Below are 25,497 nucleotides of genomic sequence, written 5' to 3' on the forward strand. Positions count from 1 at the left end.
GGGAAAGAGAGGTACAGTAGTTACAAGGCAACTTCATTCTGTGCTGATGAGGATCTCAGAGAATCACTAAGGTTGGAAAAAATCTCTACAATCAACGAGTCCAGTTGTAATTCCATCCCCACCATACCCACTAACCACACATCCCTCAGTGCCACATCCGCACATTTCTTGAACACCTCCAGGGATGGTGACTCCACCACCACCCTGGGCAGCCCGTGCCACTGCCTCACCTTTCTTTCTGAGAAGAATTTTTCCTAATGTTCCATTACCTCCCATCCTATCACTGGAGATTACACATTACCTGGGAGAAGAGGCCAAACCCCACCTTGCTATAACCTCCTTTCCTTGCTATAACCTCACTGTAGAGCAATAACATATCTGCTAAGCCTTCTCTTCTCCAGGCTGAACAATGGATACCAAGGGCTGCATTGCCCTTCTCTGGATGTACTCCAGGGTGTCAATGTCTTTCCTGTAGTGAGGGGCCCAAATATGAACACAGTACTCAAGGCGTAATCTTGGCACTTTGTCTTGCTGTACCTCATACAATTGGCCTCAGCCCAGCAATCCAACCAACCCACATCCCTCTGTAGGGCCTTCCTACCCCAGGCAGATCGATACTTCCTCCCACCTTGGTGTTGCCTGGATACATACTGAGAATGCACCCAATCCCCTTGTCCAGTTTGTCAATAAAGATACTAAACAGAACAGGTCCCAATATTGACCCCTGAAGAACACTGCTCATGACCAGTCGCCATCTGGATTGAGCTCCATTCACCTCTCGCTGTGCCAGTCATCCAACCAGTCTTTAGTCAGTGAAGAGTACAACTATCCAAGCTGTATGCTGCCACATTCTCCAGGATAGTGCTATGGGAGACGGTGTCAACTACACCTACCTGAAGTAGGTATAGTTTCCGAGGCTTCAGGACAATGGTCATGGATGGTTCTCTGCTTTCATTTCTGTAGTCTGAAAATCCAGATGAATGATAAGTGGTAAATTTTAGTGCATTATCATTTGTCTTCTGAGCTAGTAACTTTGTCTTCTCAGTAACGTCACCGCAGGTAGGGCACTTCTTCCAGAATGCGATAAGCATTTAACTTTGCAGAAGAAACAGAACCATCCTGGGTTTTGGGGCACTATTTGCAAAAAAAGGTGGTATTTCTACACTTGGGCACCATACTTTTTTGTGCTGGATTTTAGAAGTTTGCCAAGTTCTTAAAGTAGTCTTCAGCAGTATACTTTTCCTAGTGGTAATGCATAGACTTCAGTAAGTGCCCACTAGAATTGCTGAGCCATGTTTTCTTGAGTTTGTGGAAAGATTTTGGAAAACTTGGTTCTGACATGTCTGGAAAAGCTGCATGAATTTACTGAAAAACTTGTTTTCCCCTCTATATACAGACCCTAATATGGTTAATGCAGGAGAAATGAATGGTTCTGGCAACCTGATGGATTTTCTGGATGAGCCTTTTCCTGACGTTGGGACTTATGAAGATTTCCACACTATTGACTGGCTGCGAGAGAAATCACGTGACACTGACCGCCATAGGAAGGTAATGGCAGCTGGACTTGGTGTGTCACAGACCCTGAGTTATGGCCATCTCAGCTGAGAGAAAAAGCAGCAGTTTTCCAATGCCCTTAATTCCTACTTTGCAGTATCATTTGAGGAGAACTTATAAAAATATAGGTTTGATGTATCCTGAGTTTGTAAATGTGGAAGTGTTTTCTGCAATTTATGGAAGAGCATCTCTAAAGTATGGTTGGGACTGGAGGGAGTGGAGAGTAGAAGAATTTTTAACCTGGATTAACTTTTTTGTTTGTTTGTTTTGCCACGATGCACTAAAATTGTGTTAGCCTGAATCAAAAACACAACTCAGTGTACATATCGTTTCAGATTACAAGCAAAAGTAAGGAATCCATATGGGAATTCATCAAGAGTTTGCTGGATGCCTGGTCAGGATGGGTTGTAATGCTTCTCATAGGACTACTGGCAGGTATGTGTGTGTTACATTACTTTTTCCTGGAACCACCTCACCCAAATTTGCTGCAGTACCATTTGTTTCTCCCTTTACTTCGTTCTCTGTTCACTGGTGCTTCAAGCTAAAGAAAATAGTTATGTATCCTTGCAGTTATAAGATTCAATAAAAGCACTCTTGTTGAGTGCTGGCTTGGAAAAAACACCATTAATCTATAGAGAGATTTTCTTTGAAAATAAGTATGTAAGTACTTTACTCTCAATTGACTATTTTTACTTTCTGAGTCTTCAATTCAAACTAGGCAGTTTTATTGTAGATTTTTTTCCCCCTTGTCTTCACTTAATTGCGTTCTGCAAGTAGATGTTGTCATGTGGGGAAAGAAAATGTTGGCTGTGTTCAGTCAAGAGGGAGTTTTGTAAATCATTGCGTCCACTTGGTTATCTTTTTATATATGCATGAAGGGAAAATACAATTTCAAACTCAGTTCTGCATTTGCTTTCAAGCCAGACAGACATTACACTTAACAGCATGTTTGAACTCAGATGGCAAATTCATTAATTGCTCGAATTGCTCCTGTCTTTTGCACGCACTAGCACATCTTCCAACTTGGAAAGCTCTACTTCTATGATAAAGTTGAAACAGCTGTCATTTTTTGTATTTTTCCAGTGATGTCAGGGTGCTTGGTGTGACAGTGCTTGGTAGAACCACAGTGCAAAGCTTCACAGTTTCCAAGCAGTGTAAATCTCTTTTCTGCTATCTGTCAACTTAACACATTTATCATAGCTGTTCAGGTGTGTTAGAAGTGCTGGGGAAGGCCTTGAGAAAACACTGATCAAGTGACATTTTGGCAAATGGTTCTGTTGTATACATTTTTCCACAGTAGTTTTGATGGGTGAATGAGATGGGAAGAAGGAGAAAGTCCAAGGTTTGAGTTTCAGTTGCAGTTCACAATGAAAGCTCGTTCCAGCACCAAAACCCAGAACTGATAACCTCCATTAAAGCTCTAATGCTCATACATCTATCCTACATACTACAGGTCAAGGGTAAGCTGGAGCTGAGGTGCATTAACTTCTGCAAACTTTGTGATGACACAAGTGCAGTACAGCATGTTTTACCACAAAGAATAGAGATTAGTCTGTTTTTTAATTGGGCAAGGACTTGTGAATCAGCAAGAGAAAAAAAATATCTGCGTGCTCATGATCCGGGCTGTAGACTTTGTCTGCTCTTGGAATGATAGATGTACTCTGTGCCTGTCAAAGATGGAGCCTTGGCTCAGCTGCATGGCTGTGGGGCAGCTCTTGGGCAGCTGAATCCAGGCATTGCCAGGGGCAAGAACAGGGGAGGTGAGGAGGGGAAAGCAGCAGCAGTAGATCCAGGGCATGAGGGAACTGTGTCCCTGCCACAGCCTTGGTGGGGACAGAGGCCAGCAAGGTGGGACTTTTGGGGGAGGGGATGGCAGGAGCCTCCATGTATTTCCAAAGGCACTTGGAAAAGTTATTCAGGAGTTTAAAGTTAGCTTAAATTTTTCATTCCAGGTGGAGGATGTATAGACCAGGGGACCAAATTCATTTCCTTTGATGGAAAAATATGGAAATAAACATATGCTATACTGCAGTTCCGCAGTGACGTGTCTAGACAGCAATGTTAAGATGTCTAGCTTAAAAGTTAAAGGATTGACATTCTGGGTTGCTGAGCTCTCTGCAACTTCCATTAATTTCACTTGAAGTTGCAAAGATTTAGAACTTGGATAAAATCTAGTTCTGGTCACTGGGCTTATTAATCAATAACTATTGTATTATAAATCTGCAAGCACTGGTCTTTTCTTCTTGTGATTTTCTCTGTAAAATGTGTGTAGTAAATCACAGCATTTTCCTCTTTATGTGGATTCCATGTAGAAAAAGGGATTAGTTCAATATATAATTGCACACATTTTCTTAGAGGCACAGAGGTGCATGGAAGCTTGTGTTAGAGAACTGAATGTTATTTTCCTACTCTGTTGTTCACTTGATTAGGGGAAAAACATTCAAAAGCTTCCTTTATTTGCACCTTCTACTAGGTAGCATTAATATTAAATTGTTGATTATGGATTATGTGAACTTCAAAGATTGGAGTGACAACAGAGAATGATAAATCCACCAACAGATGTAAGAGGCACAGCATTTGGTGCTTGTGCTCAAGGGCTGAGGATTCTTTTTGTTATTTCCTGAAAGCTTCAGAAAATTGGAGGAGAATTTACTGTATCTCACTGAGTTATGCATGCTGATGTTACAGCATGATGGTTTCTAATCGTCTAAAAATGTATTTCATCATTCCCAAAGACATCTGGGGAAATGGAAAGAAAGAGCAAAGAAAGTCAAGGCCTACAAATAAAATCACTGTTACAGGCATCACTGCTCCTGCAGCCTGTTTTATTGTGGTTTTGTCCGGTATGTGATGAGAAGTAAAGGCCTTCAGTAAAGGCCAGGAGAGGTTCAGGTTGGATACTAGGAAAAATTATTCTCAGAAAGAGTGGTGATGCAGTGGCACAGGCTGCTCAGGGAGGTGGTGGAGTCACCGTCCCTGGAGGTGTTCAAGACACATGTGGATGTGGCACTGAGGGATGTGGTCAGTGAGTGTGGTGCGATGGGTTGGTGGTTGGACTAAATGATCTTAGAGGACTTTTCCAACCTTAGTGATTCTAGGATTCTGTGGATAGTTCTTCATACTCTTCTGTTACAACAAAAATTCGACACTGCTAATGTAGTTGAGTTTGTGACAGGTACTCTTCCTAAGATGCTTAGAAAATATGCTCATGTATAACGCCCTGTGGATCACACAGAATCACAGAATTGTAGGGGTTGGAAGGGACCTCCAGAGATCAAGTCCAACCCCCCTGCCAAAGCAGGTTCCCTACGGCAGGTCACACAAGTAGATGCTACTATTTTTGGTTCTGTGAATAAAAAGCAGGTTGTGCATGCGTGAATTATTTGAATTTTATTATTCTTGTTATTATTTTCTTCTTATTTCACAGAAATAAAAAGCAGAAACTTTATTTACAGGTCAAATGAACTGACTCCTAAGGGAAAAAAAGAGCAAGCCCTCCGCACCTCCTCCCTTCAGCTGTTTGGATACTTAGCAGGAAGCGGAAAAATAAAAGTCTTGAAACTATAAAGACGATCCATTACCTTTTCCAAAATATTTTAATATCGCTGAAATTCACCGACAAAATACACTGGAAAAGCATTGTTTCCCTTGGGGTCACACCGCGTGAAATTTACGCGTCTTCTGTCCACTGGATGTCGCTGTAGGTCTGTGTAGTTACTGGGAGACTGCTTAAATAGGGCTTACGTCCACCAAGAGAGAATTTAAAGAGCAATTTTAATCTGTGTGTTCGGATTGGTAATGAATGCACACATCAAGAGTCTGATTCCACTAAGTTCATAAGTCAAAATTTGGCATCCATATTGTTTTTGCACTGAAAGCATCCTTTTAAAAGGTTGCCGTCTTGGGACCAGAAGGACTGGAGGAAAGCAGCAGTGTCCTATCCACCCCTGAGATGCACAGTGTGGCTTGGGCCCTGTGGCCTAGTCCTTACACACAGCCCTGCTGACCTGCATCAGATGGTATGCCTGCCTGCATCTTTGTCAATTAGTCAGCACGAAAATAACAGTATTTAAAAAAAAATGCTTTAGGAGAGAATGCTGATAGATCAAACATGTTGGTACGGCTGTTTCTTTGCAGTTCTCCCACTGCTTCTTCCACTTCTTTGGCATGTCCACGCATTCCAACCTGAGCAATTGTATGATTCTATGATTCTATGATATATTGCAGCTTCTTCCCCAGATGATGTATTTTTGCTTTTATTTTAAACAGATGTATTTACGTCATGGCTTGGTATTTTTCGGTGCCACATCTCCTTTTCATGCATTTCCTTTTCCAGGCACGTTAGCTGGAGTGATAGATTTAGCTGTGGATTGGATGACAGACCTGAAGGAAGGTGTCTGCCTGTCTGCATTCTGGTACAGCCACGAGCAGTGCTGCTGGACGTCTAACGAAACGACCTTTGATGACAGAGACAAATGTCCCCAGTGGCAGAAATGGTCTGAACTTCTTGTAAACCAATCAGAGGTATGGGCGACCTCTTTGGGGTGGGTCAGGGAAGCCAGGGAATGCCTCTTTTTCATACTTGCTGGTGATCTTTCCAGGTAGATTCTCTGAAAGAGAAAACTTTATGAATGGAAATAGATGCGTGGTTTTTTTGTTTGGTTGGTTGATGGGTGCTGTAGTTGTTCTGTTGTTGTTATTGTTTGTTTGTTTTTAAAGACATTACCACAAGCAATATCTGCATAGCTGAGGATAGGCCCCATTGTTATAACACCATCTGTGATAGAAACTGGAAAATATCTCTCTCCTTTTTTCTATCCTTTTATTTTTCTTCTTTTTTTAATTGTAGTTATTTTCAGTACAAATGATAATGTTTCAAGGCAGAATGTGTGGAAGTTTTGAATTTTAAGACATCTATGGTAGCCTTCTATAACCCCTTGTGGCAGACAGTACTTTCATGGTATTTTGTTTCCACCTCAGCTATTCAATGTATTGAATAATATCAATTCTCTCAAAACTCAAATTATTGTATTGAAAAACATCCCCCATGTTTACAGGCAACTTGGAGGCAAAATTGAGTAGTGAGATGGATGTGTCGTTGGAAAGAAAGGGCTTATGTGATATCAAAGTCCCTAACAGAACTTTTGTTTTTAAATAGTAATGCAGTTTAGGCAATAATAAAGGAAAGAAAACACATACTTCTATGGCATAAACCTTCTGCAGCTGGGCAACTGAAAATAGGTGACTTGGAGACATTGTCTCAGATCTTCCTCCAGCGTGGAGGAGGTCCGACCCTGCAGGAAATGTTTGAGGGCACCTTCACTGCTGTACAAGATTGTCATTCATGTTCACTTCAGTGCCACTTTCAGTTTGTAGTTCAAGTAATACTAGAGGAGAGTGTCTGTGAATATGCACAACCCAATTTTCCATACTTGTAATTAACTGTAGCGAAGGTAATGGGGTGCTTACTGTTCCTGAACATTCCCACCACTTAATCACAGGCAGAAATCTCTCTGTACAGCTTCCAGTCCACAATGCCAAACTTGCCTTTGCCAGAGGTTTTCCGGGCTTGCACAGTTCTTCATAAGCAGATGGTTCAGATGGGTGTATCTTTGTAACAGTGAAGAAATATTACCTTGGTATAATGTTGCAGAACTGGGGACAGGGTTGTAATTTAAGTGAACAAAAAATGTGGCAAATCAAAAAAGGGTAGAATGTTACAATTGTTATGGGGTTTAGAAATCCTGTGCATGTGTTTGACATGCTGTTACTCTGAGAACTTGGAATATTTAAACAGAGCATTTCCTTGAGAAAATTTATTGCTTTCACCTGCTGCACAAACTTAGCCATCATGACTATTATATGCCGTGGCTTATAAGAAAAGTATCATCTAGGTGGACAATGTAAAATTTAGCTCATTTCTATCCAAACTGGGCTTATGACCTCCTAGTATCATGTCACTGTGGGAAAAAAGGGTTCTTTCTCAGTTTTAGTCAAAGGATGCTCTAAGATCCATAGTTTTCTGGCTGCCATGACCCAATGGAGATTGCAATATTAATAAGAAGCATATATTACTATTATATACAAATCCATGGCAAAGATCTGTAACACTCCAACAGAAATGTGGATCTGGCAAGTAAAAATTATGTTGTATTGCAAACATGAGCAAGTTCTACATGATTCCTGTATCTTTAGAGGACTCTAAGAGGAATCATAATATACTGAATGTTATTAAGTTTCAGGATTATTATTATTGTTATTATTGAACGTGGCTGTATTGCTTGAATTGGTATTCTACGTTTGGGTAGCTGCTCTGCAGAACAGCAATGCACAGGAGAAATAATTTGGATTACATTCCAGACAAAAAGTTCTCAGGGCAATTTCTCCAAGGGTAGTCTATCAGACGTGTCTACTTTTTTTATGTGTGACTGTGACTCTTTCTCATCATAGTCAACTAAATTTGACATTTTGAGGACTAAGATTTAGACCACTTCTTCCATGTGGTTTTTCTGATTTATGACTGATAAACCCTCTACATAATGCTCTCACTGATAATTGTGACGTTTCCTATAGCATCTCTTGAAAAATGATTTAGTCCAGTCCTATTAAATGAGCCTAAAGCAGTCTTGACGTAAATCGTTATGGAAAACATAGTAGTGCATCAGAAACATCCCAGGCTACGTTTTTTCCCCTAATTGCTGTTTTGTAGACCAACCAAAAGCACATAAAGAGTGTTGTAATACAAGAGTTTCAAAAACTCAAATTCACTGGAGCTATGGATGTTTAACATTACATAAGATGCCACCCAATTCAGCTAGATCTCTAGCCAACATCTGGTGCCTCAAAGCTTCTGCAGATGCAGCTTGGCCCTTCAACTACACTGGAGCTGAGGGCCCTATATTCTAACACTTCATGTCTACACAAGCTAGAGGGAAGGACCACATGTCTTCCATGGCTCATGATACTGGATCATGATTATTACTGGCTTACTGGATGGTTGAGATTGGAAGGGACCTCTGGAGATAATCTGGTGTAGGCCTGCTCAAGCAGGGCCACCTACAGCAGGTTGCCCAGGACTGTGTCCAAGCTGCTGGATCTCCTGTCGTGAAGGTTGCAAGCCAAGGAAGCCTCTCTACATCTTGGACCCACTTCCCAACTTTGCAGCCTTGAATCTGTCAGTACTGAACCTTAAGGATGCATATTGCTATAAAGTCCATAGGAGGAAGTCTGCAAGCTATGACATCCTAAGTTGAGTCAGAATAGAGCTCTTTGCCTCTATGAAAACAAGCATTGGCCAGCAATGGATGGCATCCTGAGGGATGTGTTTTATTTCAAAATTTTAAATTTGTGAGAATTGTTTTCAATTATGTTCAATTTGTACTTAATCTGGACTGAAACCAGATCTGAAATGTTGCTAGGTAGTTGTAAACTAAAATATAAAGTTTTGCTCTGTTCCACTGCTTCTTCATCACTATTGCTGCCAGGGTGAGTCCTCAGAGCCACTGCTGGAAAAGATGTTAGCAGGATCATCTCCACTGATGAGCTTTTTCAGTCTCTGATTCCAGTATAGATGTTTTTCTGGTTCAATGCATATAATGAATGAGAAATGACCCATTTGCTATACTGAGTTCCTACTACTTCACTTCCCAAAGGATTTTTTATTTTTAATCATTAGAAACCGCTGCAATTGGATCTGTAGGAAAACAGATATCTGGAAAATGTAACAGTGAGGGCTGTCCTTAGGGATAAGACTGAACTGGCCACGTAGAATCTTGTGAGGTCTTGCCACAATGCAGTAGGTATATGTGTGACTGCAGTAATGAGCTGATATAGTTTTCATCTGATTTCTCAGGTGTGAAAGAAGTGGAAGTAAGAAGAAATGAAGTTAGTTAGAATAAAGTGAATTTAGAATCAGAACTGCAGCTTTATGTCAGTGTTGTAGGGCCACATTTTTGTGATGGCATTAGTCTTTGGAGCTAAGCCAGGTTCACAGTATTTTGTCCTGGGACAACATATCCAGTTTTCTTTGGAGGAAGAGTAAATATTGCCTTAGCTGTTTGTAATTGAAAGCACTAGGAGAAAACACTCATGAAGAAACAAGGCTGTCTTCAGCTGCAGCAACATACATCCATGATTGCTGTAGACAGATGTCAATCACTGTGAGTGTCAGATCCATGACTGCTAGGTTCTCAGGGCACTGCAGGATGGTATTGTACTGTTTTTATTAGCAAGGCCAGCTGCTAATGTCAGCAAGCATAAGAGGAACTTAACAAATTGCCCTTTCAAATATATCCACAAGATTAAGGGCAGTGGTTTCCTTGCTGTTTTTTCAATTGGGTAGAGATCAGGAAAATGAGGCTTAGCAAGGATTCATGTTTTTAAGGGTTGGTTTCTTTCAAACTTACAAACAGAGACACTTCACAGTGCTAAGGTTTTTTTTAATGACTAGAAACTGGGTCTGGCCATTAACAGAAGATACGATACAACTGATTAAAGCCTGTTTTCCTACTTGATTTACCGCAATGTTGATATCCACGCTGCTGTCCTGTAAGAGCAAAGTGCCTTGATGTTCTTCAGCAGCTGGGCTTGCATCCGGTAGGAAGAGTTCACTGAGAGGTGAAGAATTCATACCAGCTCATGCACTGAGTTTCATCTTGTTTTTTGTTCTGCAGTGTCATGTTGCAGGAGATTGTTTGAAAAATAAACCTCCTTGCATCAGTCCAGTTTCTTCAACCGAGTTCTCTTTTGTCTGTGTAGGTGTGGTTTTTGAAATGTATCTAATAATTATGCTTGTTAAGAGGGAGGAGTAATTTAAGACAACCTTGAACAACGATTTTGACTTGGTCATGGAGAATGACAGAAAAACTTGCAGGGCACTGCCAACTGTGCTTTCACTATGGTCCTGAACAGTCAGCCACAGCTCATGATCACTATTGTTTCCATTCTGTTTCCATTTCCATATGTTTATGTTTAAATATGCAGATGGCTTTAATTAATGACTGGAATACTTTTAAAATATCAAGGATATGTGATATGTTTGTCAAGATACTGTGTTTTCAAATGATTTTCACTCTGTCATAGATGGTATTGTATAGAAAGAAAGGATTTATTTATGCTTTCACCCTTCTACTCTGTGAGCTGAACTGGCCACTGATATACACAGGGATAAAGTTTGAAAAGATCAGCATTTGTATGGAGAGCTGCTCTTTGAATGCCCTTTATGTCCTTCACAAACTGAATGGATGGGGTTAGATATATATATTAGAATGCTGCTTCTTCACTTGGGTAGTAAATTTTTTGGAGCATATGAGGTCATCTGTCCTTCCTGATACAAAGCAGCAACTAGCATGTAAATGAAAAGACCAGGCTTCATGCCACCCTCGTCTCTAGAAGAAACATGGCACTTACTATCCTGTATTTGTCTAACTATGGGCATTGCTGTTATTTTTCTAGGGTGCGAGTGCTTACATTCTGAACTATTTTCTGTACATTCTGTGGGCTCTATGTTTTGCTTTCCTGGCAGTCTCCCTGGTCAGGGTGTTTGCTCCCTATGCCTGCGGCTCCGGAATCCCAGAGGTGAGTTTCTCTTTACAGATGAATATCTAAAAACTGAGCCAAAGAAAAGATCATTTGCTACCTTTTCTTCTTCCAGAACTGTACTATGAGATAGCATAGGAATAAACCTCATGTGTCTTCATTCCTTTGTCTAACCTGTGTTCATGGTAACAATCAGAATTTTACATAGTAGAAAATGTTCAAATGCCACTGTGACTTGTTAACCTCTGGCAGTGAAGAAGAATGTATATTGAATTAAAAATCGACAGCTCCCTGTCATCAGTTTATGAAGTCCAATTTTTTGTGACTATTCACTAAGAGATTATACTGTGCTTTCCTTGGATGAAAATACTTGGGCCGGGTATAAACAGCAGAAATTTTTAGGTTATACTTTAAGCAAGAGCAAACTAAAGTAAAGGGAGAGGACAACAAACCTAAGATTTCCTGAGTAACTGAAGATTTGAGATGCCCATCATTGGAGGTGTCTGAAAAATGCCTGGCTGCAAATTGTGTCCTTATACACAATGTCATGCTGATATGACATTACGACAGCTAGAATCTCTGATCAGTTTTAATGTTTTGAGCTTAAGCCCAGATGTAGTCGTTGAAGCGGGGACCCCTGCAATTAAAGTAGTATAACTACTCACAGTTTTTGAAATCAGAGCAGTCTTTCATTTAAAGTGCTATAAAACTATGGAGATTATTACTTAACAATATCCAAAAGAGCCAATGGTTTAAATTTTAGAAATCTGTACATACTTTCTTTCATAGAATCATAGAATGGCTTGTGTTGGAAGGGACCTCAAGGATCATCATGTTCCAAACCCCTGCTCCATATCTAATACTAGACTAGGCTAGTTCTTTATCCATAGAAGAAGCAGGAAAATATTCCATAGCCAATAAGGAAAAAAATCCTGCAAATAATTTGAAACGTTTTTCATAATTAAATCTGGTTTATAGAAAATAAATTTCAGAACCATTTGTGCCATTCAAAATCAGTTTTACTTGATACCTATATTTGAATGCAATAAATGCTTTCAACTGTATTTCCTGTTAAGATGAATCCACCAAAATGACTTATTTAAACACGCTCAGTCTTAATTACTTTTTTAAAACCATAGTCCATAAAGTAGAGATTTGACTTGCAATGACAATACAACTCCTCATTCTTGTTCCCACTGCTGAAGTGGGAGAAGTGCTAAAAGTGGACTGCTGCTAAAAGTGGACATGGCTTTCCAATCCCCATGGTCATTGTTTCTGTGTGGGGAAACACGTGACAGTGGCACTCAACTCTAGTCTGTTTCCAGGGCTGGTTTCCAAACTTAAATCCCCGTGCAGTCGCTGTTTCATGCATGTGCACTGTGCTCTGTCCTAGCCACTCATGTGCCAAATTAAGAGAAGATGTGTAAAAATAAGATCTTTTGGGCTTTCTAATTTCATAATACTTGTATGCTTTTACGTCACGGCCATTCCAAATATTTAGAACATTTTATTTCTTGTTTTAACTGGAAATGGCTTGTGATTGTTTATTTGCTTTTTCTCTCTGCTTTGTTATAGTTCAGTCGAGTTTAACTCTGATCCTGTAAGCCAAGAAGATATGTAAGAGTTTCATGTTTCTATTGATCTGTATGAGACTCCTTACCAACTCAGGGGAACACCCATAATAACAGTAACACTTCCCCCCTGTTCAGGTACACTGTGGGATAGCTGCCCTACCTAGGACTTCTTTCCCTCCATCACTGTCGCTTCCCAAGCAATCTGTGATTTTTAACTCCGCTGAGGTTTTAACTCAATTTGCAAATTCAGAGTAGAAAAGGTTTCTCTTCAACATGTTCTTCCTGCTTTCCAGATAAAAACCATCTTGAGTGGGTTCATTATTAGGGGCTACCTGGGAAAGTGGACACTTTTGATTAAAACAGTCACCTTGGTTCTGGTGGTATCTTCAGGCCTCAGTCTTGGGAAAGAAGGGCCCTTAGTCCACGTGGCCTGTTGCTGCGGAAACTTCTTCAGCAGCCTTTTCTCAAAGTACAGCAAGAACGAAGGAAAAAGAAGAGAGGTGAGGTTGGCTCAAATCATCCTTTATTTCCCTTTCCAGATGCTCAGTGTTTCAAAGGACTCACGCTTTGTACATTAATGTTTGTTTTGTAGGTTCTTTCAGCTGCAGCAGCTGCAGGAGTTTCTGTTGCCTTTGGGGCTCCAATTGGAGGTGTACTTTTTAGCCTGGAAGAGGTGAGAGCTGGCAATTATTTTGTTTCAATAAATACATATCTTCTTTTGATGCCTTTTTCTAAGATTCATTTTATTTTTCAAATATTTATATGGTTATTTTTCTTGTAAAGCAAAAATAAACTTTGATTGTTAGTAATAAGATTTAGCCAGGTATTTTAGCATAATTCAAATAAAAGAAGGTCACTGTCTTTCTGGAAAAATGTGATTCAGTCTGTAAATGTGTCATTGTGCTGAGCTTTCTATGGCTTTAAGGTAACTGTTGCATGGGCAGACCTATGAAGCATCTGTTTTACTTTCTTTAAATTTAGATTTATTGATTTTTCATCGATTGCTGCTCCACATCCAAACCTCAAAATGCCCTTTCTAATACCTTTGTGAACATGTTCTGGCTGCCATAAGATCTGGTGTTCCTAGTACAGTCAGATGCAAAGTCACAGAAGGAACAAACTACAGCAGCCTACTGTACTCCGATGAATAACTAAAGCCAGCAACCTCTGACACACTCAATGAAGTTTGCTTGTCTCTGATTTTAGGTCAGCTATTACTTTCCCCTGAAAACCCTCTGGAGGTCATTTTTCGCTGCTCTTGTGGCTGCCTTCACACTGAGGTCCATCAATCCTTTTGGAAATAGCCGACTGGTCCTTTTCTACGTGGAGTACCATACCCCCTGGTACATGGCTGAGCTCTTCCCCTTCATTCTTCTTGGCGTCTTCGGTGGCCTCTGGGGGACCCTCTTTATCCGCTGCAACATTGCCTGGTGTAGGAGGCGAAAAACCACCAGGCTTGGGAAATACCCGGTCCTGGAAGTTATTGTGATAACAGCCATCACTGCCATCATCGCCTACCCCAACCCGTACACCCGGAGGAGCACCAGTGAGCTGATCTCAGAGCTCTTCAATGACTGCGGTGCTCTGGAGTCCTCCCAGCTCTGCGACTACATCAATGACCCAAACATGACCCGGCCAGTGGATGACATTCCTGACAGACCTGCTGGCCCTGGAGTCTACACTGCCATGTGGCAGCTCGCCTTGGCTTTGGTGTTTAAAATTGTCATCACAATATTCACTTTCGGCATGAAGGTAAACTGGGGACTGGTGAAGAGCTCACTGTGGCACTTCTCATGTAGTGTGCTGAATGATGCTGTCTACATGTCCCAAGGCACAAATGGGTTGCAGTCAGCAGTTCAAGTTTGTATCACATGGTTTGGGTGCCTCTGACTTACCTTCAGCCATGTGTGGGCCACTGTGATGCCTAGTGCTCCATTGGCCTGCCAAAACCTTTCTCTGCAGGGCACAATTGCAGCAAAGCGACAAGTCCTGCATTTCTGCACCTTTTAGTTAACTCCAGTTTTATTAAGTGAAAAAGATATCTGGAAGAGTATTTAAATTGACTGCTGCAAAGGAGCAAATTCAGCATGATTTCCACTGCAGCTGTCTTTCAGCTCTGTCAGAAATACGGACTGTTTACATTGTTGTTTGTCTTGTTTGGATTAATGTCTTAATGTGCCTCAAGCTAACTATGCTCAGGGAAGTAATAGTTCTCAGTTTACAGATTTACACATTTAAAACTTAACTAAGATTTAAAAGTAGGTGAAAACTTCTGTCTTTGAATCTCTTTAAGCACGTTAGCCTGGAAAAAAGAGGGAGTGGGAGGACTGATGGATATATAATTTGATTATTCTAGACTCACAGCTTTTTCTTCCAATCCTTCTTCTCCCCATAAATGGGTGATGAAGGATTCAAGAACAATTTATCCAAGCTTTCAGTATATACAAAGCCGATTGCAGAGAGTTCTGCATATCTGAGTGCTGGAGCCTATATAAAAACGTATCTGTCTTGTCTACATCTCCCGTTATGTGAGCATGTAATTCCAGATCTGACTGCAGCAGATGATACGAAGTTATTCTGAGAAAACTCAGAATAACTGGAAAACTATGCTCTAGAAGGCCAGTTTCCAAAAAAAAAATCTTTTTTTTTGAATTTTGTATTTCTTTCATGTTTTCTCCAGTTGGGCCCCCATTGATGACAAGAACTGAGTGGGGCTCAGGTCAGTCAGAATGGGTGGCTAAGTCCAGCTGATTTCTCGAGCAGGGAGAATGAGTGAGAGTTTAGGAGTGCTTGGATATTAAAGATATCCAAAGGGGATACAGGGGAAGGACTTGAAAAGAGATGCCCTTCACTACAGACTGTGATTTGTGCTGGTGCTGGGAGCCAGTTTTTGCTAAACTTGGTTATTATCTAAAACTTCTGATTTTGCTTCTTTATTTGGCATGTAATTCTTAATTTGATCTATTTAAAAGTTGTTAGTAGCAACTGATAGTTTCAACTCTTCTGAAAAAGAACAGATAAAATTGCCATATCCAGCAAATTTAGAAGGCTCAATTTGACTGTATCAGAAAAACTAACAGTATATTGGGGATGAGATAGCTCCAGCATCTGGACAAAGATTGTTAGTTTAGCTCTCTAGGAAGCTCAAGGTATAATTTCAGAATCATGTAAAAACATCATAGAAAAATCTTTCTTTAAAAACCTCAAACTTGATGCTTGTGGGCTCTTTGCAGTCATTCTGAGTTGCCTTCTCCACCAGGAAATTTGTCTCCAATTTGACATCTGAGAAAAAGTTCACTTAGATGAAGAAGAATGGCCTGTTGTTTTTGTGGTAGTTTGTGTGTTTGCTTTTTGTTTGTTTGTTTGTTTGGTTTGGTTTCAATACTGTTTTTTTTAAGTGATCTGTGACTTTAGTGTTTAGCAGACAAAAAGGAAATGATTCATAAATCTTCCAGGCAAATACATAGCAATCTGAGATGAAGAAATATCTGCTTCTGAGCACTCGGCCTCCTATCCTTAAATTTTTATTCTGTTTGACATTTAATTTAAAATCTGGTTTGATTTAGCCTGAAGGACTAGTAACAAAGCTGTAAAATACTTCACGTGATAGAGACTGAACTCAAGACATGATTTTCAGTTAAGCTTATTCTCGAGCCCTTGACACAGCCATCAGTAGCTCCTGATGAGGAAGCAATAAATGAAAAACCAGGAATATCTTTACTTTAAAATCAGACTATGACTCAAAACCACCATTTAACTGTCAAGTTCAGTGTGATGCTGCAGGAAGAGTTCCAAATGGCTTCTAAAATGCATTTGAATTATATAAAGCTATTAATATTCATGCAGCCATGCAAAGTCACTGTATAAACCTATGGAAAAACATAAGGAACATCACTATAAGCTGCCAAAAAAACTATGACCTTCTGATCTAGCTTTTAATAATGGAAATGGGTTTTCTTATTGCCAAAAATAAATAATTAATTGCTTGATGTATAATTTCATTACTGATCTTTTTTTTTGCCAGTGCTCTCATGCTTCTATATTTTATTCAAGATTCCTTCAGGCCTTTTCATTCCCAGTATGGCTGTTGGAGCCATGGCTGGCAGGATGGTTGGAATTGGAGTAGAGCAGTTGGCCTATCACCATCATGACTGGATCATCTTCAGGAACTGGTGCAGACCTGGGGCAGACTGCGTCACGCCAGGACTTTATGCTATGGTGGGAGCGGCTGCTTGCTTGGGTACAGTACATGCTGATCATTGTGCATGGGTAACACCACTACTTAGGAACCTACAAATTGCTTAAGTGGGTATTGTGTCTGTGTTAGGTTTCATGCTGGTGTTTCTGAATGTAATAGATGTGACGGGCTGAAGCATGGGAAGCTTCTCCAAAGGGTCTCCCCAGTGGTTCACAAGAGAGAAGGCAACAAGAGTTCTCTACACGTGTAGACAAGTCAACAAGAGAGACTTGCAGTCACCAGTGCCTACTCTTTTTGATCTGCCAATAGTGCACAAATGAGGAAAATAAAATAAAGTTAGGCTACGGATCTCCAAGGAGGAGTGATGGTGGTAATTTATGCTGGTTGCTTGCTTTTTCCCGTAGATATAATGAAATCCACTGTAGCTGGAGTAAAGCTACTTCTTGTTTAGACTGTGTTCCCTCTCTAGTGAGGGGAATAAAATTCTCAGGTCTGGCCAAATCCTAAGCTACATAGAAGTAAAAACTTGGGGTATTATTATGGCTGTGTGTCAAACTCTGATCAACTGAGCTGTCTTTTTGTTTTCATTTTGGCTGTAGGCCAACATCTGATTACATCAAATTGCTAGGATTCGTTGGATTTTACAGGAATGACCTGTTAACTAGTAACGCTAGGTCACTGAACCATACCTCACATATTAAATTTCTAGTTATAAATCTAACAGGAATGTTGAAGAATACCATCTGAATGCATTTTTGTCCTATCATGACTTTCTCTTTCAGTATGTGCATGTTTTACCTCCTTTTGTTATCATCACTGATAGAATCATAAGATGATGAAATAACAGTGGGAAAGATACACTCAGGGAAGAGCTGGAGACATTTCAGTTTCAGAGTGTCCTGTTAAAGAAATAGGATTGTTTGTGTGATCATTTACTGGGGAACTGAAGGTGGGATTTGCTTGTCTAAATTTACAGTCTGTAATGTAGCCACTGACACCTGAGATGCATTGATACCCTTCACAGTCCATACATTAAAAATGAAATACTGCGAAGTTCAGTCTCATCTGGCAAAAGACATCAGGCAAATTTATCCTTGATGGTGACTGTTCTCTCCAGAGGCTATAAAAGCAATCTGGATGACTGCTATAATGCAGACATGTAACAACAGCTAGAATGAATCTTAGTCTCAGCAAGCATAAAGCACTTTCTCTTATCCATAAATGATCTTACTGTTCACAAAATAAATAACACGAATTTTGCTGTGGTATTCCAGTTGATTCTCTGGCCAACAGTCACTTCCTCTTTAAAAAGTTCAAATCAAGGTGCAGTGCTTTTAGCAGTATGTTGAAACATACAATGGCATGGTCAGCACTTGTTCTTAAGGCCAATGTTCTGTCTTGCGTAGGGAAAGGCTGTAAGAAACAAAGGAAGTATTAAATGATCCTTACAGTGGTATCTCCTCTCAACTTCTCAGACTCGGTCATTAAGACATTCCTGAGACGAAAGTTATATCCAGATTGTCGTGTTAAATAATCAAAAACTTAATTTTCGTGTATGTTGTAGAATAAAAACATTGTTAAATGACCTGTTTGCTGATTCCTCTCATCCAAAATGATGTTGCATTGTGAGGACTAAAAATAGCGGATTTATTACGTTTACCTTTTGAACAGAGGCAAAGAAATGTTACCTAATAATTCAGTAATACATACACACTTGTCTGCAGATATATGATTATATTTATCCTTTAATGTAAACTGAAAGAGTAAGAAGTTTGCTTATAAAATGAAAAGACTGAATTGAAAAATATAACTATAACTACACTCAGGCATGTAGAGCTGCAAGCCTAAATGGCCTGAAACCAAGTTGTCTCAGTTCAAACTGTGTATTAAACTAATGTAATGTAGCTTGTAGTGGCCCTAAACTGTCCATACCTCAAATTTTGTAACTGTGACACACTTGAAGGTAATGCTTAGATTTCTTTTCAGTATGAATGCTATAGGTAATCCAATGTGAAGGCCAGCTGTCAAAGCTCCCAGAGCTGTAATACTGCCTGTCTTAGCCATGGAACTTTGCTAATTCTTGGAGTTATTGAGTTATTTTAGAAAGTCAACAGAAAGATTCAGTGTTAGTTTCCCAAGTATCCAGCAGAGCTGAAGTTTTTGCATGCCTTCTGGATTGATAGCTCAGTCTTGTTGCATAAATTCTTTGTTTTTCATAGTTTACATCTTTGGCTTGAGCAACTTTGCTCCATCTTTTTGATGAAAATTGCAGCAGATGAAAAATATCTTTCTTCAGTTAAATAAGCCCCCGAATACTTCACAAAATATATGGGCAAAGTATTCAGCATGAATAATTTTGTAACTTTTAAACTGCAAGACGCAAAAAAATAAATGAGTTGCTTAGTAGGTATACTTTTGGAGAACTGAGTGACTGCTTTCTTTGTTGCCAGGTGGTGTTACTCGAATGACGGTCTCTTTGGTGGTGATTATGTTTGAGCTAACTGGAGGCTTGGAGTATATTGTACCTCTTATGGCTGCAGCTGTCACAAGCAAGTGGGTGGCAGATGCCTTTGGGAAAGAAGGGATCTATGAAGCTCACATCCATCTCAACGGTTACCCGTTTCTAGATGTGAAGGATGAATTCACCCACCGAACTCTGGCAACAGACGTCATGAGACCAAGACGTGGTGAAGCTCCTCTTTCTGTTCTGACACAGGACAGCATGACTGTGGAGGATGTTGAGACACTAATTAAGGAGACTGACTACAATGGCTTCCCAGTTGTGGTTTCAAAAGACTCGGAGAGACTTATTGGATTTGCACAAAGACGAGAGCTCATTCTTGCAATAAGTGAGTAGACAGTATCAGTATACGTGTAAATTTGATTTTGGTAATGTGGGATGTTAACTGTGTTATTCACAATTTTCTGTTAAGTGGAAGTGTCTGAAAAGCAGTCAGGCTCACAACTATATGTCTTCCTTCACAACATTATGCCACTCAGAATGCATCCTCAGTTTGAACTAGCCACCATACAATGACATGTCACACTATATAGAGATAAATGCACTTCAACTAAGAAGCCTCAGCTTTCTCTTGCTTGACAAATTGTGCATCTGCAGTGTGGTGGCTGAGGGAATACACTGGAGAAGTACTTCAATTCCCTCACACAACTGACCTCTTAGATGAAGGCAATAACTATTGAATCCTGCATAAAATCCTGGCTCACATACAGCTCTCCGCCTCATGATCTACTTCCGCACCATTTCTTTCTTACAACTGTGGAGCACTAAGCAATCTCTAGAAATGCCTGGTCCTTGTAAAGTGAATAGCAATACCACTTCTCATTGCTCCAAAGCACTTCCAGGATTGCATCCCTCTGTACCTCCTTGTTGAGCAGGTAGGTAAGTCAGGCGAACTTAAGTCGTCAGTCACACTCTGAGAATATACGTGTCCACCTTAGATGACTTCTGCTTTACAGTACTTGACTCCGTAAAGCTCTTTTTACATTTGGCCAGCTTCTGTACAAATGACTGAGTCTTGGACACAAGCCAGGTGGCCTCTATAATGTGCCTGCCCAGTGCAGAGCTGGAAGAGCAACATAGTTAACATAGGCTGCGAACTCCTGAATTTGAGAGGCCATTTCACATTTGGGAGAATTAATCCACGCTCTAAGACAAAAGCCTTCTGCACAGATTACTTTATAAAGTCATTATCATCCATTTGTCTTGCTCCTTTTGCTAATCTGTATCTGTTTTTCTTACCCACCGATTGCAAAAATCGTCTGTTCATCTGTTTCACCTTTAAATTCTCCAACCAGTGAGACTGCACACAAAGTCCACCATTTTTATGATACCACTGAATTTGCTCAAAAGTATTATATCATTCAAATTTCTCTAGAGAGATGTTTATCTTTCAGGAGTGAAGTCATGGCTTTGGTTAATCACTGTTGTCCAGAGTCATTGCTGCCTTGGGAACAGCAAAGTGGTAACTAAAGTACTTGTGCCTGTTGTTTTGGGTGCATGCTCAGGAAGGAAATACCTAGCTGTCAAAGGTTTTTATCAAAAGGTGGGAGTTAATTTTGATTAATGTTACCTCTTACCACAGATCATATATCAAAGAACTATGCAGCATGTTCACACTTGAAATTAGATGTATGAATCAAAACAAGATGAGACAAAGTTAGCATCATTCCTATAAATTGCAATAAGGCTTGTAATATGTGGGGTGAGAAGGTTGAGAATCATATAATATAGTGATATTAGGGTTGAGCCAAAACTGCTCCAGTTGCAGAAATATTACAAGACAAAGATCGTTAAAAGGAAAAAAATGCAGCTGGAACATGTTGGAAACCATTACTGTCTACACATTACAAGTCACAGAAGCAGATTTCTGCACTTTGATTGATGGAAATGACCTCCAAGAATATATACATATGCTTTGAGTATGTCTGATTTGCTGTACCTCTCAAGAACAGAAGCAACTTCTATTAATCAAAGATAATAATTCCTACCATTTCCAAGAATTTCTACAGAGAAGAAAAAAAAAAAAGAGGAAAAGAAGAAAACTTTAACCCTCTGAGCCAAATACAAGATACACCAGTTCTGAGGAGAGAGAAGTTGCTTATCCTTTGGAAATCCATCTCAAATATTGTAACCTGTAATGATGAATAAAAATGAGGTAAACACTACCAAGAAAATACATCACTTCAGTGCTAAGAATTCTTGTAAAGTCATATTATAAAGCACAAGGCTCATATTGATCATGTAAATTCCTAATGTAGTGTAAAGTTCACAGTTTGATCAGAGTACGTATTGAAGCTTTTGACTTTTTGAAAAGGTTCAAATACTTGTTGAAAAAAATGTATCAGACTGATTTCCTTCTTATGCTATTTTCCATTAAGCAGAAGGCTTATTTTTTCTGCCCTTTTAAAATTCGGGTATATAAACTCTACTTGAGGAATTAAGTGCAAAACTACATAGTTCACCCTGGATCCCAGAGTTGTGCGAGTACAGAATAACACACATACATCTCCTAGGTCACTGGGATGTGAATGAGTCTTTTACTGCTTTTTTACAACACCCAGATTTTCTCAGCTCCACTCAGAAATCGGGTAGCAAGTTCACAGCTCCAAAATGAGTGGAACGCCTCTCCTTCAGGAATGCAATAGAAGTTTCTGTTGTGATTCTCACAATGGAGGAAACTATATATGATCTTCTGAATTTGACAGAGATTGGATTAGTGATGTTAATGAATGTAATGAGCCCCATTTTTATTTAGGAAAGTATTATCTCAAACAAGAAGAAGTATATATGTCTAAAAATATCATTTGCTTCAGATATATCAAGGAAACAATATCTCAAGGAAATTCAAGTTTTTTCCTTGACTTCAACTCCCAGTACCTCAGAACATTTAAGACAAAAGTCTGCTCCTGCCACTGCTTTCCAAAGAGGGATATATTTTTTGCTCTTGTAATTAAGCCTGTTTTCAAGCCTGACTCACCCTCTCCCTCTATCTTCCTGTTGCACAGAGAATGCAAGACAGCGTCAAGATGGGGTGGTGAGCAACTCCATTGTGTATTTCACTGAAGATCCTCCAGAACTGCCACCCAATAGTCCCCATCCTCTGAAGCTGCGGCGTATTCTCAACCTGAGCCCTTTCACTGTCACTGACCACACACCGATGGAGACTGTGGTAGATATCTTCCGGAAACTTGGACTCCGACAGTGTCTTGTCACTCGCAGTGGGTGAGTAGAAGCTGGATGCTTCAAGAATCTCAGGAGATTTTCATTAGCATTAATAAAAACACTCCTTTTCCCATTTAAAGCCGACTATAGACAATAACTAATTCATCAGCACCTCTGAGACACTCAGATGAATGATTTTATTCTATTCTGTGGATGCAAAAACTAAGAAAAGTTCATCTGGCATCCCTCCAGGGAAGAAAAAATATCAGACTCACAACCAAAATGGCCTTTAGCAGGTGTTCACACCATTCTCCCAAATCCTTTGTGTATTGTCCTTTAGATAGGGTAACGATAGACAAATACATGGGAAGTTGTTCTGACTCCCACTATAGTTTCATATTCAACAAAGGCAAATCTGGCAAGTAGTATTGTTTGCAAATGATGTGTCTTTTCGCAGACATCCAGCCAGATTAGATGCTTATGAAAAAATAAAAGTTCATGAAAACTACTGAAGAAGCGTAAGCAAACATGAAATTAGAAGAGTAAAAAGCTGTACAGTGTGCACTAAAAATAACATCCCATGGATCCAGTGGGGTTTCAGTTATTGTAGGAGCACTGTTCAGCACATGATCTGGTGATAAGAAGAAACTTTATGGCAAGATTGCAAAAAGAGAGCTATCGATTTCAAATGTGAAAGATTAAAATCGAATCTTCTGCAAAAACATTTCCTGTTATTTAAATATAGGGCATATAATCTGTCAATGCATTGTGCTCAACAATAAAAATATGAGGACCATTAATTAGGTCTTGATTTGAGGTACTCAGATTTGGAAATTTTGATCTCGATTTCTAGGACTTTCATCAGACTAAATGTGGAATAATTCTATCAATGACAATTTCAAAATTCAGTGCCTCATTGCCTTCAAGGATTGAAAATAAAAACCCTGGAACATTGAGTGCTAGGAAATTTTTTACACTTGGGGTCAGATACTCAATAGGCCTCATATTTCTTACAGTTCATTAAGGTCACATAGATGAGAAATTATCAAGCAAATTTAAAGTCATTACGATGTCATACAGTGAGAATTTCATAAAGTCCATACTTTAGTATAGTTTATGTACTATAAACTCCATGTATGTCCTACATAGGTCACTGGTGTCTTGGTTTTGTGCTGCTGATGCAAGGAAATACATTACTTTGTCATATGAAGCACCAGTCATTGTAGCTCCTCACTGAATCATGCTTTCCAACAAAGGAGATATTTTAGTTAACAATCACAGTTGAGGTAGCAAAAATACATGAAGTATGAATGTTTTTTTATAAAAGATAATCATTGGAAAATGGAGAGTATGGACAGCTTTATATGGAAGCACTAACAAAATGTCTCTGCAGCTGAATAGGAAAACATGGATGATATACGAGATGATCGCTGACCTTTCCTTTCCTTTTCTTCTCTAGGAGGCTGCTGGGTATCATAACTAAAAAGGATGTATTACGACATATGGCTCAAATGGCAAACCAGGACCCTGAATCTATCATGTTTAACTAGAATGTTAAAGGAATAAGAAAGTAATCCCAAAGGAATCCTTTCTAGATTAACACAGAGGTGTTCAATGTTTCTTTTTATTTCAAAGGAAAATGTAATGTGTATGAGGAATGGTCTAATAGGTCTTTGACAGAGGGCGTGCATGCAGGATGGCACTTATTTAATGAGGAAGGCAGTTTAGAAGCTCTGAGCAGCTGCAGACATCAAGCTGTGTTTTCTTAATGAGTTTCCTAACAGCTCAATTGGTGCACTGGTGGGTGTAAGTGATGTGGTGCTGAGAGACAAAGAGCCAGGAGCACCAGAGGGATGCATCAACATTCACAGGAACTCAGGAGGCAGGTGTGAAGACTAGCAGACACTGTTTTTGTATAAACTGTTAACAAAGATTTGTGTTCCAAACTAGAGAGTGTGTATGAGCAACGTCAGTTGTTTTTATTACTGAAAACACGGCTATTTATTTGCTATTGATTAATACCATTTTCATGAGGAAAAAAGAAAGTCATGTTTTAAAGTCCAACATTTTGTCACCTTCACTTATTTTTGTAAAAGTTAAGTAAATTCAGGACTGAAATTAAAGGAGCAAGAGCACATTTCAATTCACTTTAAAATATAGTGGCTGCTGCTCCCCTCTTTAGTCCTTTGAATTTTACAATTTATATACCTATACAGTTTATAAGTATACAGTTCAATATTTCTGTCAATCAGCTTTTCTTTATTAATGTGAAAATGTGACTTATTTCTAAGAAGCATGAGGAAAAACTTCTTTACTGTGAGGGTGATGGAGCACTGGCACAGCTTGCTCAGAAAGGCTGTGAAGTCTCCTTTCTTTGAAGATATTCAAAACCCACCTTGGATGTGATCTTGTGCAATGTGCTTGAGCAGGGGGATTGGAATAGGTGATCTTTAGAGGTCCCTCCCAACCTCAACCATTGTGTGTGTGTGATTTCCTATTTCTCTATGCAATTTTGGGTACAGATACTGTAATACTTAGTATTATGTGGTTTGCTGTGACAGTAGAAAAAAGCATGAAAGCAAGCGAAGGAATTTTAAAAGACACAAAAGGGAGAATGGTATCCAGCTCTAATCAGTGCTGGTGACAAGAGATTGAATACTTCACCTGTCACTTCTTGCGTAAGGGGAAATTGTCATTTTTCACAGAAATTGGAAATTCTGCATTGATTCCTGATTCTCCTCTTAGTTCCTTTCCTTCACTGGCTTTTCTTGACGCTTGTCTGCACCTGCCAAGAGATTGCTTTAGTTAATTTAACAACCACAGACATTTATTCTGTAGCATATTTGTTCTTTATGCTGCATCTGCCAGTCATGGGACTGCAGAATCCCTCCCCACTGCATTGTGGAAGGGATAAGGGATCAAATGGACTGAGGATGCAGCCAACAATAGAA

The 25,497-nt window shown here is 39.6% G+C and overlaps 1 protein-coding gene across 2 annotated transcripts; it reads left to right on the plus strand.

The window, feature by feature from the left end:
* Positions 1-1,401: 1,401 nt before the first annotated feature.
* CLCN4 (chloride voltage-gated channel 4) lies at positions 1,402-24,096 on the plus strand (the record flags this gene model as incomplete). 2 transcript variants are annotated; one of them, XM_079536189.1, is made up of 11 exons in its annotated part: positions 1,402-1,548; positions 1,890-1,989; positions 5,891-6,078; positions 11,008-11,130; positions 12,959-13,165; positions 13,258-13,338; positions 13,872-14,417; positions 16,719-16,905; positions 19,314-19,712; positions 22,390-22,606; positions 24,006-24,096. In XM_079536189.1, the coding sequence occupies 11 exons, from the start codon at positions 1,405-1,407 to the stop codon at positions 24,094-24,096; spliced, it is 2,283 nt and encodes a 760-aa protein (XP_079392315.1). The 2 variants fall into 2 exon arrangements, with proteins under 2 accessions (XP_079392315.1, XP_079392314.1); XM_079536188.1 differs by lacking the exon at positions 13,258-13,338 and having other exon boundaries at positions 1,444-1,548.
* Positions 24,097-25,497: the final 1,401 nt, after the last annotated feature.

Source organism: Tetrao urogallus (assembly GCF_951394365.1).
Source record: "Tetrao urogallus genome assembly, chromosome: 1".
NCBI classification, from domain to species: domain Eukaryota; kingdom Metazoa; phylum Chordata; class Aves; order Galliformes; family Phasianidae; genus Tetrao; species Tetrao urogallus.